The sequence below is a fragment of the Podarcis vaucheri genome (genome assembly GCF_965113315.1).
Source record: "Podarcis vaucheri genome assembly, chromosome: 3".
NCBI lineage: Eukaryota > Metazoa > Chordata > Lepidosauria > Squamata > Lacertidae > Podarcis > Podarcis vaucheri.
In genome coordinates, this window is record NC_138761.1 from 60,718,488 (window position 1) to 60,734,011 (window position 15,524).

Sequence of the window (15,524 nt, forward strand, 5' to 3'; positions counted from 1 at the left end):
CGGAAAGGGTTGTCTTATAGTGAAAATGAGCTTCCCCTGCCAACAGTGTTTTGCATACGTTTATCAGCCTTACCAGACTCCAAGGATCTTATTGCAATGCGGGTCTTATTCCAAATACCAACCTGGTTAGGGTTTTATTCCAATAAGCTTACATCCAGATCAGAAACAGATATACATTATCATGTTTCTTTTTTAATTACTCAGAGATCAAGAGTATAATTCTTACAGCCATATAAATGAAAGTGTTAAATACTTAACCTTTAAGGAATGTCTAGAGCTCAGTAGTACTGCCTATTCTTTGACCACAGAAAGCCTCAGATTCCTGACATTTCCAGTTAAAAGGATCTTAAGCATCTAGAAAAGACCTCTGCTCCCAAGCTATGGAGAGCTGCTGCCACAGGTGGTACGGTGCTAGATGGACCAATGATCTGACTGAATATATGAGGCAGATTGTCATGCTCAACCTCTATACATAATGCAACGTGGTGAAGAATAGATAAGCTGCTCTGTTACATTTTTCATTGCCTGTTGTTCAGGCAAAACAAAACAAGGTAGACTAGCTTGAGCATGTGGCTTGGCCTGGGAATCTATAATGACCTGGGCACACAGAGATCCACTTCAAAGGGAAATGTTATCCACAGCAGAAAGTCTGCTGGTCCAGAAGAAGGAAAATATTTAGGAGAATTCTTTTAGTTTCTCCCTTCCTAGCATCAGAGGGAATTTTAAATCAAGGGGAAAGAGAAAGCTGGAACTTAAAATCTTTGGAGTCAGGTGAACTACATCCAGGAGACACACCCAACTCATTTACTCTTACCTAGCCCAGTCTTGGGGTCTTTTCTGGAAAACAGTTCAATTAAGGAAATTTTATAAGGTGTGAAATAGGTTTAATTTATGCTTGCTTTGCATAAAGTTAGGGCAAGATCCTAAATCCGTGTTCAGGGAGGAAACTGACATTCTAACTCAGCACAGCACATCTAATATAAAAACAAATAATCAAGGTGAGGGGTCCCTTAGATCACACAGAGAACTGATATTATGGAGTGAACTGATATTGTTAAAATAATCGTAACTGACAATCTGTGTAGCTATTATAACATCAGAAGAGACACTGGTTTAAGCAACTGAAGCAGCAAATGCCATGTGGACGAAGGGATGCACTGGAGCAAATATCCATTTATTTTTATCTATTTAGCTCTATTCTTTATTACAGTTTTGTGCACCTTTTAATTTCATGAGAATGTTTTGCTTTAATAAAATGAAGGCATAAGAGGTTTGGGGTGTGTGCAATTGCCCTCAAGGTATGTGACTTCCAAATACAAAATGGATGACTTATTAACAGACAAAGCTGTGGGAACAAGTTTGTCCAGAGATGAACCTTGTTTTGAGGTTGCTCTTCACCCATACATCTTCATACATTTTGGTATCAAATAGTGTCTTTGCCAACTGAAACAAAATCCTCAGAGCTTCCAGTCATGATCAGTCTCTTTTTTGACAGCTCAGTCCACAACACTTCACTACAATGAAACCTCATCTAGGGCCATAAGAGACAAATGACTGAAGCAGTGACAGGATTTAATCCCTCAGGCAACAGGAGGAGGAACAGCTACCTATCACAGCTATTTAAAATCTGATAGGAAGAAATGAATGAAGGCAATTTAACAAGTTTTACTGTCTCCTGTTGGGGCAAGTTGCCAGAGTCACAACACTTTTTAATCATTATCAGTTTAACTGTGTCACCTGTGTCTATCACCACGAGGAATCATCCAAAAATACTACCAAAGCTGTCTCAATTTCATGTTGGGCCTGAAGAAAGACTGGTAGGAGCTTTGTATGTATGCGACTGAAAGCCCTTCTTGGCATTAACTTATCCAGAAACGCAAAAACACAGAACTTCTCTTCCACAAAGAGATGTGATCTCACCTTATGTATTTGAAACTTTCTTGATTAAATGTAGGCTTGCCATATGTCAGAAGAATTCCTAACATGTCCTGGTTTTTGGGTGTAAAAATGGCTTTACTTTTTTTGCTGCATCAGTAAAAGTCAGGAAAATCCTGGGTGTATGGCAATTGAAAAAGCAACAGAAACAGCTCAGAAAAGCTTAAAATTACTGCGGATGTCAGGAATTTTACTTATTGCAATATGGCAACCCTATGCTACTCAATACTTTCTACAGTTGTTGATTTGACTAACATGAAAATGGCCGCACACCAATTAAACTGCATGAGGAATAGAATCTGTAAAGTCTGAAGACCTGGTCACAATTATTGCATGCAGTGATATCTACAAGAGCACCTCTGACACCACACACATGACCTCTACTGAAGACCATGACAGCTCCTCTGTAAGTAACACTAGAGCATATGTTGGGATGCAGCAACTGAATGCAGGCACAGTGCTATCCGTGACAACCTGAAGATGTAAGGATTATTAGCTGCATTCAGAGGACTGTGGGGGTTGGGGATGGGGATGGGAATGACTTTGTGACATGGCTGCAACTGTCACTTGGTTCTCCGAACAAGGACACATTTTTGGCCTGATTTTTACTTTGTGAAATCTGGCAGCAAACACCAGGAAAAAATGTTAGCAACCCCTGGTGCTGTGTTGTTGTTGATGCTTAAAATACAACTTTGACATTTTTATACAACAATGTAAAGTATAACATGATCCCTGCACTGAGAACCAGTTGAAATGTTCAAAAACTCTTCAAAGGCAGCCCTTACAGGAAGCTATAGGTCAATAGCCCCAGGTCCCTGGTATCTCCAGGTGGGGCTTGAGGGAAGACTTTGGCGATTTAGTAAGCAGTTTCCCTTTAAGCTTTCTTGAAAGACAGCTGGGAGCAGTGCTTTTTTCTATGGGTACGCATACCCCTAAATATTTTGTGAATCTAAGTTTGGTCTCAATGAGGGGCAGCATTTCAATATGAGTAGGAAAATGAGAGTACCCTCAAACATTTTTAGGAAAAAAATACTGGCTGGGAGTATTGTCAGCTGAAGGGAGTTAGACTATAAAAGGAAATGAGAAGTAACAATATTGTGAGGTCTGGGTATACTTCTTCAGTTTGCTTAGGTTGTCATTTGTTATTATAGAATAAAGTGTTGGTGATTTACTTCTGCCTTTGATTAATGGATACAACAGAGCAACTTCTAGTTAATGTATGCCAATATTCCCTAGCCTGGAACACCTCAGGGGTTTTGGACCACAATTCCCAGCAGCCCCCAACAAATGTTTGCAGCTTCTTTATTCCAGAAACACACTCAAAACTAAAACTGAACACTGCCCTTCTCCAAACACTCCAGTTTCTTTCCTATTCCCCTTAGGTCCTTTTTATACTTTTAATACAAATCCCAGCATGCAATTTACCACCACAATGCCACAGTGCATTATTGTCTTTCTCTCAAGTGGCCACTTCCGTAAAAATGCTTCTCTTAGATTGTCAGTAATCCCCACAACAATCTTGCAGACTAGGCTGGTGTTATTATGTACATATTATTGGGAGAATAGGATTGTGAGTTTCCTAAATCTGCTCAGTTCATGGCCAAGTCTAGATCTGAATTGGGGGGGGTGTTTCTGAAAAGAGGAAATAACCTAGAGCAGGGATGGACGACTTCATAGGCTGGATCTCCCCCAAACCGACTCCAGAAATTGATCAGCAAGAGAAAGTTTCGGGAAGACATTTTGACCTTTTCAGGCCTTCTTTCAACACATGGAGAGGGAAGATGGCAGATCGTATCTGCTCTCCCTGCTCCCAATCTTCACGCATTCATCTGAAGGTCAAAACAAGCCCTACACATAAACACTTGACATGTTGGGTTATTACTGCACAGCTGGGAACACTGGAAAGGCAACTGTATGTGCGCAGGTTTGCTTCCAACTTTATTTAAAATGGGCTGTAACCAACACAGGATGACCGGAAGTCCACACATGCAACAGGACTTCCCCTATCTCTCTTCCTCCCTGTAGTCTCCTGTTTGCTCCCAAAATCTGCTCCTGAGGGTTAGGTGTATTCACTCTGTGAAGAGGGTTTAATTGTCAAATCACTCAGGGGAATAGGGGCCTCTTAACAATTGTCAGCATCCTTAACAGATTACAACTCCCAGAATTCTTTAGGGGAAGCCATGACTGTTTACAGTGACATCATAGTGCTTTAAATCTGTGGTGTAAATGTGGCCAATATCCTCCTCCCAGTGGGCATGTTAGCAGAGTGGAAGAAGGGAATTCATATTAGGAATCATATCGGGGAAAGAGTTAAACACTCATCCTCTAGCATTGCCGCTCTGATCAAATTAAGTATCCTCTCAAAGAGTCTTGAAAACTTATCACAGTCTCTGCCATGAAATATTTATTTTGGTCCTTAGTCAAAGTAATACTTTGCAAATATGTAATTAAAAAACTGTTCCTGTGGGCAAAATACTCCAACATATTAATTTGGGGCCAGGGTATGCTACTCTGCAGAGCCTTTGCTGTAAAGCACCAGTTGAGAAGCCTTCATAAAAGTGATATAATGTAACAAGGCATTTAAAATTAAGTAATTGGATACATCTGGTATGGGGCAATGAGATGTGCAGAACAAGAGCAGAGTGGGAAACTAATATTCTGGATTGCCATAAAATTATTATTATGCCCCACTGCAAGTTAAAGCTCAAGCCATGTTTGTTAGATTGGGGTGTTTTTCCTCCTTTTGGTCAGTTAACCACCCTACAACTCCGACCATCCCTGAACATTGGCCAAGCTGGTTGGAGTCCAAGCTGAACTGGAATCCAACAACATCTGGAGGGCACCACATCCCTCAATTTATATTCCAGTGAGTACTTGTGAATCTAAACTATTAAAGTTCTATTGTAGGGGAAAGGCAGAAGTTTCCTAAGTGATAATTAAATAAACAATGCAAACCATTTTGAGACTTGTAAAGAGAAATACTTATGTCAATAGTTTGCTTTATTTTTTAACTAGCTTCACTGTCCCTTAAATCTGAAGGACCATCTTGCCCTGAGCGAAGCGGAGTAGAAAGAGGCTTGGAAAAGTGTCACCATCCAGTTTCCATAGTGGCCCATTCCCTCAGCTGCCACCACAGAGGCCTCTGAAGGTCCTTCTTGCCCTGAGGGGAGGAGAGAGTAGGCAGGAGCAGCTTTTTCTAAACCAACAAGTTTTCCTATCCATTCTATTGTATTTTTAAATACATGGTGTTGTAATAGCCTTATGTAAATCACTTTGTGAGTTCTGGCTGAAAAGTAGTATATAAAGGCAATAAGTAAATAAATGCCCATGCTTAGAATAATCAGCTGCTGTGACTTGTCTCCAGACAGATATGTTCTTATCCCAATACACCAGTAAACATGACTGAAATAACCTACCTCCCAATCAAGAGGAGCTCCCCAAGCACTCCCAGACGTTTCATAGCCATAAGTATTCCCCTGACGGTCATGCCTTCACAGAAACAAACCACAACTCTGGCCTTTGGCAACCTGTCACGGAGCTTCTGAAGCAGCTTTTCAAAGCTCTTTTCACCTGCGTTGCTGTAGATCTTGTCCGAATGAGCAATACAAAGACCTTCTTGAGCAGCCAGCTCTTTGAAGGCTTCCATGCCACTCTCCCCATAGTTTCCTAGACAAAATAAATAAATAAATGGGTTATTATTACTATTGTGATTCCAGGGTTCACACCAGTGGTATCTGAAAGCTTACTGAATTAACAGACACAGTAAACTGAAATAGTACAGCTGCTTTCTCCTGTTGTAAATCTTGGCTACTTAAATCACATAAGTATCTTAAACCACTGCCTTTCCTTTATTGGTTATTGGGGGGGGGGGAAATTAACGCATAGAAACTTCACTCTTAAATTGCGTTGTTAAAATGCTATCAATATCCAAGCCAGGTGAATAAGTCTGTACAACCAAACCAATCCCTGTGGGGCAACAGGGTCCAAGCATAATAAAGATGATGTATACTTCATTTTGTCGTTCCTTTACTATCTAGCCAAAAAAGCAACAGTGATTTACATAATGAGTATTTCTAGCACGAAAAACATACTTGACTTAGAGAGGCTGACTTTCCCTTGTGAATAGATACTGGAAAGCAGCAAGCATTTGGAAAAAAGGCAAAGGGAGGAAAGCGGTGCAGAGGTTAACCAAGAAAGCAAGGATTTCACCGTCTCTGGGGGCTTGTTACTGCCAAAGACAGAGGAGACAGAAATCAATGGTGCTGTCAGCTTGTTAGGGCACAATGAATAAGCAGTGAACCAAGACCGCCAGTGTTCAGATGGGCAAGGTCCCATTTTCTCTCTCTTTCCAACTGCAGCAATAAGAATATAATTCAGAGCAGCCCTCCATTGGTTCAGAGCTCACAGGTGGCTTAGCTATGCTTTTTGTATTCTGCCCTTTAGGAGTCTTCATTTGTTGCACAGAGAGAAGATAGCCACCTTCACATATCTAAAGAGCTGTCACATGGAAGATGGAGAAAGCTTGTTTTCTCTGGCTCTGGAGAGTAGGACCCGAACCAAAGGCTTCAAGTTACAATTCTATTATTCTAATACCAACTGCTGGTGTTTTGAAAGCCCTTCCTCTTGAGAAGGAAGTTACTCATAAGGAGTTGTTATTATTACTACTGAGCCACATGGTGACTTTGGGCTCTCAGTTGTGCACTTTGTCATGGGTTTACAACTTGAATCTTTGGGGATCCATGCCCTTGAAGATTGCTGGCAGTGGTGGCTCCACCTTTCCCATGGACTCCACCAGGAGCTCATCCATTGACCTTCCAACTGGAAGCCACACAAATCGCACCTCTGGAAGGACCCTGCAAAGTTCCCCCTGAACGTTCAGGGCTGGCAATGGGGTGGAGATGCCTGCTCCCCCAAGTCTTCAGTCAGTCAGTGGGAGGTCCAATTCATCCTCTGAGGAGCTGGTCTCCAGGTTAAAGCTGGGCATGACATAGACACATTTTGAGAATGTAGCAGACTAAAGATCCCCTGACTTTACAAGCCTCAGCCATATTATATGGATGATACTATTTCTATTTAAAGTGTCCATGTGTCATGGAAAGGTGGAGGGGGGACTGGCAGGAGGTCTGGAGTTGGCCTTTTCTCTTAAATTTTATATAAAACTTCTATTGACTGTAATGGGAGCAAATTCAGGTCAGGACAGAGCACTTTAAAAAATATTCCCTGAAGAGATCTTTTTTATTGAAAAACTCAAGCAGTGCTATTAATTGTGTGTGACAGCCAAGAACATTTGTTTGCTATGAGGAAGTTTCCTCTGATCTTTACCTATGCAACTGATAGCAACTGAAGTGGAGAACACAGAAGACTGTATATATTAAGAGTATATTTGCGGGAGAAAGTCTAAGGACAAAAAGACGCAGACAAACAGGCCTGGTTTTTTGGATCAAGGAATCAGAAACTGAAAAGAACCAAACCAGGGTAGTCCTGACTTTTTGTTCCATTTACAGTTCAACGTATTCTCTGTCTGGGCCTTTACAGCATTTTGAGGCTTACAGTAGCACATGGATCCTAAGAACAGAAGGGCAGTGGCCCATCTAGTCCAGTATCCTGTTCTCACAGTGGCCAACCAGATGCCTATGGGAAGACTAAGGAGGGCAGTTAATATTCAGAGGCATAGAATATTTGACATTTACAGTAGGAGGTGCTAGTCAAAGTGGATGTGCCAATATACCTTAGGGTGTGCGGACCATTGACCTGAATCATGCAGTTTATATGTTCTATATATGGCATCTGTCCTGAACCTTTGTCCTACCTGGTGGCAAGGCAGTATGTCAAGTCCCCAGTCCAGGGTCAAGCCACAAGTCCAAAATCCAAACCAAAGCAGTCCCACAGAAATCCTGGACCATCCAAACTAAGGCCCATCCACATGGGCACTTAAGCAGACCCAGGACCTCAGCTCTGCTGCCCTTTTATAATTTGCATGCTGACTGCAGCATCTGGGCTTGATGAGGCATCTGACCCTCACCTGTTCCAGCTGAGGAATTACACACCTCCTCCCAGAGCTAGCGAGGTCCACCTGGCCAGCTAGGGAGCTGGGCTGTGGGCCCTTGCCTGCCTCAACCTCCTGGAGCACCCCACCCATTGCTCCCTGCGCCTCAGAGCCTGCCGTGTTTGGAAAACAAAACCAAGCAGCTCTCACTGGTGTTTTCTGAGAATTAGCCCTCCCTCCTCATTGATTTTCCAATCCAACTCCCCCTAACAAGTCCTCCCTCTCAAGTCAACCTGTCTAGCTTCGCTACTGCTTTGCAAGGAGAGGAAAATTGGCTAATTGACTAAGATCTAACCCGTAGTGTACTTTGAAAGCGCAACTTAACTCTTAGCAGGTTTGAATGACCTACTAAGGATGAAAACAAATAACTTTGAAAGAGAAACCAAAGCTTGGGGTCCCCACTCCACAGTGCTGTTGCTGGGATCTTCTTACTTAGACACCTAATGATCCTGGGACAGCTATTGCAGTGGTGCCTTGCAGACCCAGCACAGACTCCAGCTACATAGCATGCATTTAGCATGGGCTCCCTGCTAAAGAGTTGGAGGCTAGGTGGTAAAATAGCACTTTTTTGGAGGGGAAGGGGAACGATCCATCTTGCCAGGTGGTCTGTGGGGAATAATTTGGCCAGTGTTTTGCTGAAAGTTTGAAGATACCAATCACTAACAGACTTTTGTCTTCTGGGTTTCTGGGGGTTTTCCTGTTGTTACTCTGTCTCTCACAGCTACAATAAACCTACCATTAAAATTATGGACTGGTCATTTCTTCATCAGAGGGCAAACGGGCAAACTTAGCAGGGGGACAAATACTTTCCCCCCTCACTGTAAAAATTTCCCTTGGGGGTCAGTGGGTGTTGTCAGAGTGTCAAGGAAAGCATTCACAACCCTTCACCTCTGTGAATTAATAATTTCAGTCAACAAATAACTTTAAAGATTACATTGTGTGGGGCAGGGGAAGAAGGGAGGATGTGGAGCATGCTGAAAGCAGCCCAAAATGCCCAAGGAACGTTCCATGCACCATTTGAGCATAGTTAGGCATGCCATATTTCAAAAAGTAAAAACCAGCACCACCTTTCAGAAATTCCCAAGATGTCAATTCCGCCTTTGAAATCCCAGTAATGTCTGGGGAAATCTGTATGGCAGCCTTAAGCATTGTAAGGAAGCTGGTGATGTGGTGAGGCCGTGTTGATGCATTAATCTGAGCTGCTGATTTATGGTGTATTTTGTATTTTTTTTATGAATGCAATTGTTGGTTTCATGCTGTTCACTGCCATGAGACTTTTTTTCTTAATGTTGCCAGTATATAATTTTTCCAAATAAATGGCAACACAGGAACTTTGCAAGGGCATTTGTGAGAAGAGAACAAATCAGGATTGGGTAAAACAAGCCATAGTTTCTTAGGTCATTTGCAAGACTGATCATGGTTTGGTCTATAAACCATGGGTAAAACAAATCCTGGTTTAGTGTTACGTGCAAACACAGCCAGTGTTAACCTGTGGGGTATGTTGTTAAGCTAGTTAGCGGTTGATGTTTTTTGTGTTTTTAATATTTTGTTGGGAACCGCCCAGAGTGGCTGGGGCAACCCAGTCAGATGAGCGGCATCTAAATAATAAAATTATTATTAAAATATAACTAATTAATACATAGCTTCATCATACTATACTGGGTGGGGAGACACTGTAGGCATGGCTGTTTCTCCCCCTCTCTGACTTACCTGAGATTCCCGGTGGGTATTTGTATCTGGAGTCCCGAGCAAGGGTTTCATTAAGGGTTGTGAGAAAATGAGTGTTAGTACTTCACATTGTTTCTATTTTGTTATGAGCCTCAGTTCCTGGTGCATTAGGCTTGTAGTTCCTGCATTTCACTAAATGTGTCCTCAGTTATCTAAGCACCTGTAGCATGGGACATCTTGATCTTTCTTGATCATTGTTACTGCAGCACATTATCTGGTCTGTTGGCTGTAATGACAAAGAACCTTCAAGCCCCTCTGAGCCACACAGTGTTCTCTGGTTCCCCTTTCCTTTAACTCCTTAGCTATAAAATGAGCAGGCTTAGTAATATGCTGCCTTATATGGGAATTGTAAGGATAAATACATGAAAAAATGGTGAGGTGATCTGATACTATGGTAACAGAGTGCCTGATAAAGATCCATATTGGACAGGCTTCCGAGGTAGCAGCTAATAAGCTAATACAGGGCACATTTGGCACTTTGAAGTCTGAGCAGCAGCATTCTCTAAATGCTTTCTTCTTTAAGAATAAAAGCTCCCATCAAAAACAAGCCCCTTTGAGGTTTTATATAAACAAGAGGGTAAAGCTACACACTCAAAGCCCAGCAAAGAAGCTTATTACGTGGCAACCACATAATTTTGTACAGTCTGGGAATATGGATAAATGAGCCACCCAATAAATACACTTTCGACCACTTACCCAATTCCTGTTCCCTAAATAGATCAATTCACATTCATTATCCTTTAATACCTAGCACATTACTGAACACAGCCATCACACCCTACGGCCACAAAGCAGATTGTTAAAGGGAAGCTGGTAGTCATTTGATTCTCTTTAACCTCCCTCGGCTTCCAGCTAGGCCTGCTGGGCCAACTTTCTTTATATTTTCTCTGCTGCCAACTTTCACATGCACGAGTCTCCACTTCCCACTGTAGAGGATGTCCTTTCTAAAGAATTTGCTTTTCAATCCTTCTTGCTTTCTGGATCTGCCTCACCACGGTATCCAGAACCTTCTTCATTGGCCTGCTTTGGCATCCATCTCATCTGCATATGGGACATTAATGAAGAGGAGGTGAGGGGGTCATGCCTGGGACAACAAGGAGTTCAAAGCAGCAAAAATGGGGCTCATCCCACTGTATGACTGGCTTATAGTCATCCGGGGAGCTCCATGGCTAAGTGGAGTTTTGAACTCAAATCTCCTTGACCCAAGTCCCACTATACTGTGCTGTCCTTTACTACTTGGTGGTTAAGTGCTAAGATACCAAATGTAGTCTTTTAGGACTCAGAGTTATTTTCCTGCTGTAGCCTTGTGTCTATATGATAACATTAGGTTGGTTCTGTTGCAACTGATTACCGTATTTTTTGCTCTATAAGACGCACCAGACCAGACCACAAGTTTTTGGAGGAGGAAAACAAGAAAAAAAATATTCTGAATCTCAGAAGTCAGAACAGCAAGAGGGGTGGCTGCGCAGTGAAAGCAGCAATCCCTCTTGCTGTTCTGGCTTCTGGGATAGCTGCGCAGCCTGCATTCGCTCCATAAGACGCACACACATTTCCCCTTACTTTTTAGGAGGGAAAATTGAGTTTTATAGAGCAAAAAATACAGTACATTGTTTTGTGGTGATTTCTGCAAGTCACCCTCAGTACATGTGCTTAGAGCCATCCTAACATAAATATATTCACAGAGAATGGAACAGAAAAATCTGTCCTATACCATGAGACTGTAGTTTAGGATAGGGAACATTTTTTGCATGGTGATATTTATTTCTCCTATCCTAGCAGGCCTACATTGGCAAGTCGGTGGGAGCACCTACCTGTCAATCATCTGACATCATATTGACACCAGGTGACTGAAAAGTGGGTTGTCCCACCCACCTGCCAAAGTTGGCCCTCAATGGTGGTGGTAGTGGACCAATCAGGAATGACTGGTGTGGGCCTCATCTGAGCAGGATTAAACTCCCTGCATATCATCTGACATATAGGGGAGTCGATTCTTCTTTCTGCAGCAGCATCTCTACCTGCCACACACCAGACATTTTGTATGATGCCAGATGTGGGATATGTGGATGCAGCTTCTGGAAAACAGCCTGCTGGACCAACCGAGGGAGGCCTGGTGGAAGGAACACAGACAGCTGGGATCCATGATGAGACTCCTGTGGACATTTTATAGCCAGAATTCAGATAACAGAATAGATCATACATCCATATACCAGTTGGGACTGGCTTTGCTAGAATGATTGACATGGAGCTGGGAACTTTGAAAAACTGATCAAAATTTAGCTAAAAACACTACAAGTCAGGGTAATACCACCACCAGACGTCTAAACAGGAAGCAAATATATTGATGCAAGGTGTATACTACAAAAATCCCAGTACATTATGAGCAAATAGCTCTTAGGAAGATCTTTTCCTTGAAGATGTAAAATTTCCTGGTTAACTGCTAGTTCAGTTTTCAATTGAAACTACTGTATTTCAATAGTTTTCATGAGTGCTGCAGTGTGCATTTTATGAGGTTAGATTTTCCCTCTGAAATGTTGCCATTTGAGGTGGGTGAAAATGTTAACAACCCCCTCCCACTCGCCTCATACATGTTTCTGTTTATTTTTCCTTTGATCTGCTGTTGCTTTGAGAGAGGATTACACCCCCATTCCCCATGCAATCAGCCCAGCCTCCCCTACTTTGTTATGCTGCTTTAGCAAGTTTATTGCTCATCAGCCCTGCACAGCCAGACTTGCATCCTGATACAGCTCTTGATGCAGAGTTACATATGACTAGTTCAGGGATGAGATGGGCATAAGAATATGGATCCACAGTGCCACAGAATACAAATGCCATAACCCCATGCAGCATGACTTTCTTGTGTATCTGAGTGTGCATTCCCATTCATATTCTTCCCAATTCTTTAAGAAAGCATGGCTGGATCGGGAGAAGAAGCATAAGCCTGGGGGTCTCATCTACGGGGCATAGCCCCTCTTCCCCTAACATCCACTCCCTTGTGCAAAAATAATCACTGCAAAGGAAGAGCTGCATTTCTTGGGAGTCATGAAGCTTAGCAGTCATAAAGAATGGGAACAGAGCCCGACTAGCACCCTGGACAGCACCTGAAGACAGAAGCAGTTAATTCATGGGTCAGCACGAAAATAACATAGTAGAGAAGGAGCACAGAACACTTCCACCCAGCACACTGATAGTTGCTAATGTGTTCATGCAATTTATCCCCCTCTAAAAAGGAGGTGGGGAAATCATGCACTTGAAAAGACGGATATAAATGTAACAATGCACAATACAGAGGTTGCAGCAGATGCAGAGGTGTATCTGTCAGAAAGGGCTGTGCCTTTCCTCAGTCATATTACTTGACTGCTGGTTTCTGGCAAATGTATGGATGTAGACAGGCATTCCTTTGATCCAAGTGAGAGAATTAAAACAGATGCACAGATATCCATAAAATGTGAACAAATCAGCTGAAAATAAAGTGGCAGTAATAAAACACGCCTAACACATTCGTTATAAAGATATTTGCCCATGTTCAGCAAAACACAATTGCTCTGATCTATGTGCACGTTTCTTCTTTCAGCTTTCACTGAGGTGTGGAGCATCTTGAGTGTACGAAATCCATGAGTTCACATTTGAGAGTACTCAGGGCTCTGATTGGTTCAAATGTATCTATGTGGATCTTTGTTTATTTTTATTTTTTGTTTTAAGTCAGTTTGAGTTGCCTTTAGCAAGGTTATGATGATAAAATTAGAAAACAATAGAACAGAAGGCTCTTCTGTATGTATGTGTGTATGTGTGATAGGGGGCTAGGATATGCTGTTAGATTGTCATGTTTGACAACATGTGGGTGTTCTTGCCTCGTGTATTCATGCTGGCAAGCTAAGATTGGGTGTTGTGTCCCATTGCATCCACACCATGTATACATAGAGTGGGAAACCCATGTGTGTCATTGTCACAAATAGTGAAATTCATATATGCCAATGTCACATGCAGGTTGCCTGTCATACGATGCATAATGTGCTTATGGTGTTTGCTGCCACAGAAAGTAGTGATAAATATTAGATCAAGACAGAAGCAGACTACATTTGCCACAAGGGTACAATAGACTGCATCCTTTTGGGGGATCTGCACACACAAACCAACATACTTACTGCTATATATTTGGAAGTACTTGTTATGTAGAACTCAGCCACTAATACTCTGTTGAGCGTCTCCACTCCCTTGCCCCATTCAACAGCTATGTTATGACTGAAAACCATAGCCTAAGAGCCAATCTCTTCCTTGGGTTGCATGGGGAATAAATTCAGTTGCACACTTGAGGGGGGAAATCCTGAAATTCATTTGCCTCTGTAATCTTTCTGTAGATCATATGAAACAACTTTATAGAAAATCTCCATCAATCAGATAATTATAAAGCAAATGAACATTATGTCACCATTATCACCACCACCATCAGATTTATGTTTTTCATTGCTGTTGTCCTTCTTGCCTTTCCTGTGCAAGAAAATGAAACTTCCAAAGATTTTTTTGTGAAGTCCTTAAACATAAATTTGCATTCTGTTTGTTCTGGCTATTGGTGCCATTTGGCTCTCACACTTTTATTAGTATGACTATTAAATATTGAAGGTGATTGAAGGAAACCTTTGTCAAATATTTAGGTTACTTATTTCCAAATATGTAATATGATATTGGATTCTTCTGTCATATTATTGTACATTTTCAAATGAAAAATCAGACTAAATAAATAAATAGGCTTCTGTTGTAGTAGTGAAGACGAATTTAGTTAGATCAGAAGTGACCTCTTCATCTTCTGATTATGCCCCTCTGCAGGAAACTATAAATTTCAACAACAACACCACAACAGTTAACTAGTGTTTCTGTAACTTCCTTTCAAACGTGTATTAATTCAATAAGACAATGAACGGATGCGCTATTTACACACACATACCCTGCCCCCCACCTAATCATTTGCATGGTACTATCGACGCGGGTGGTGCTGTGGTCTAAACCACTGAGCCTCTTGGGCTTGCCGATCAGAAGGTCGGCGGTTCAAATCCCCGCAACGGGGTGAGCTCCCGTTGCTCAGTCCCTGCTCCTGCCCACCTAACAGTTCAAAAGCACATCAAAGTGCAAGTAGATCAATAGGTGGGAAGGTAAATGGCATTTCCATGCACAGATCTGGTTCGCCAGAATCGGCTTAGTCATGCTGGCCACATGATCCAGAAGCTGTACGCCGGCGAGATGAGCACCGCAACCCCAGAGTCGTCCACAACTGAACCTAATGGTCAGGGGTCCCTTTACCTTTATGGAAGTTTGCTGCCAAGGAATCCAAAAAGGCCCATCACCAACATTACAGCAAGGCAGCTCAAATCATTTGAAACACACATCCATTTGAAGTACATCCTACCTACTCAAGCACTGTAGAACTTGAGCCATGCTCCTTCGAAGACGGAGGTCCTCTGGCTGGGGCGGGACGATATGGGATTGAGGGGGCAACTCCCATCTCTTGCGGGGGTGCAATTAGTGCCAGCACCGGCCGTTAAGAGTTTGGGTGTAATCTTCGATACCTCCCTCTCTATGGAGGCGCAGATTACAGCTATAACAAAGGCGGCATTTTTTCATCTCCGCCAAGCTAAGCAGTTGGCCCCTTATCTCTCTCGTCCTGACCTAGCCACTGTGATCCATGCGACGGTCACCTCCAGACTGGATTATTGTAACTCGCTCTACGTGGGGCTGCCCTTGAGACTGACCCAGAAACTCCAGCGGGTGCAGAATGCCGCGGCGAGACTCCTTATGGGGTCTTCGCTGCGAGAGCACATTCATC

At 42.5% G+C, this 15,524-nt stretch overlaps 1 protein-coding gene across 5 annotated transcripts in view; it reads right to left on the reverse strand.

Annotated features, from left to right (window-relative positions):
- GRM1 (glutamate metabotropic receptor 1) overlaps positions 1-15,524 on the reverse strand; it is a 169,621-nt gene that overhangs the window by 107,124 nt on the left and 46,973 nt on the right. For all 5 annotated transcript variants that reach the window (XM_082215208.1, XM_082215209.1, XM_082215210.1 and 2 more), the window contains one exon: positions 5,352-5,601. In XM_082215208.1, coding sequence (XP_082071334.1) covers positions 5,352-5,601 — 250 coding nt within the window. The remainder of the gene's footprint in view (positions 1-5,351; positions 5,602-15,524) is intronic.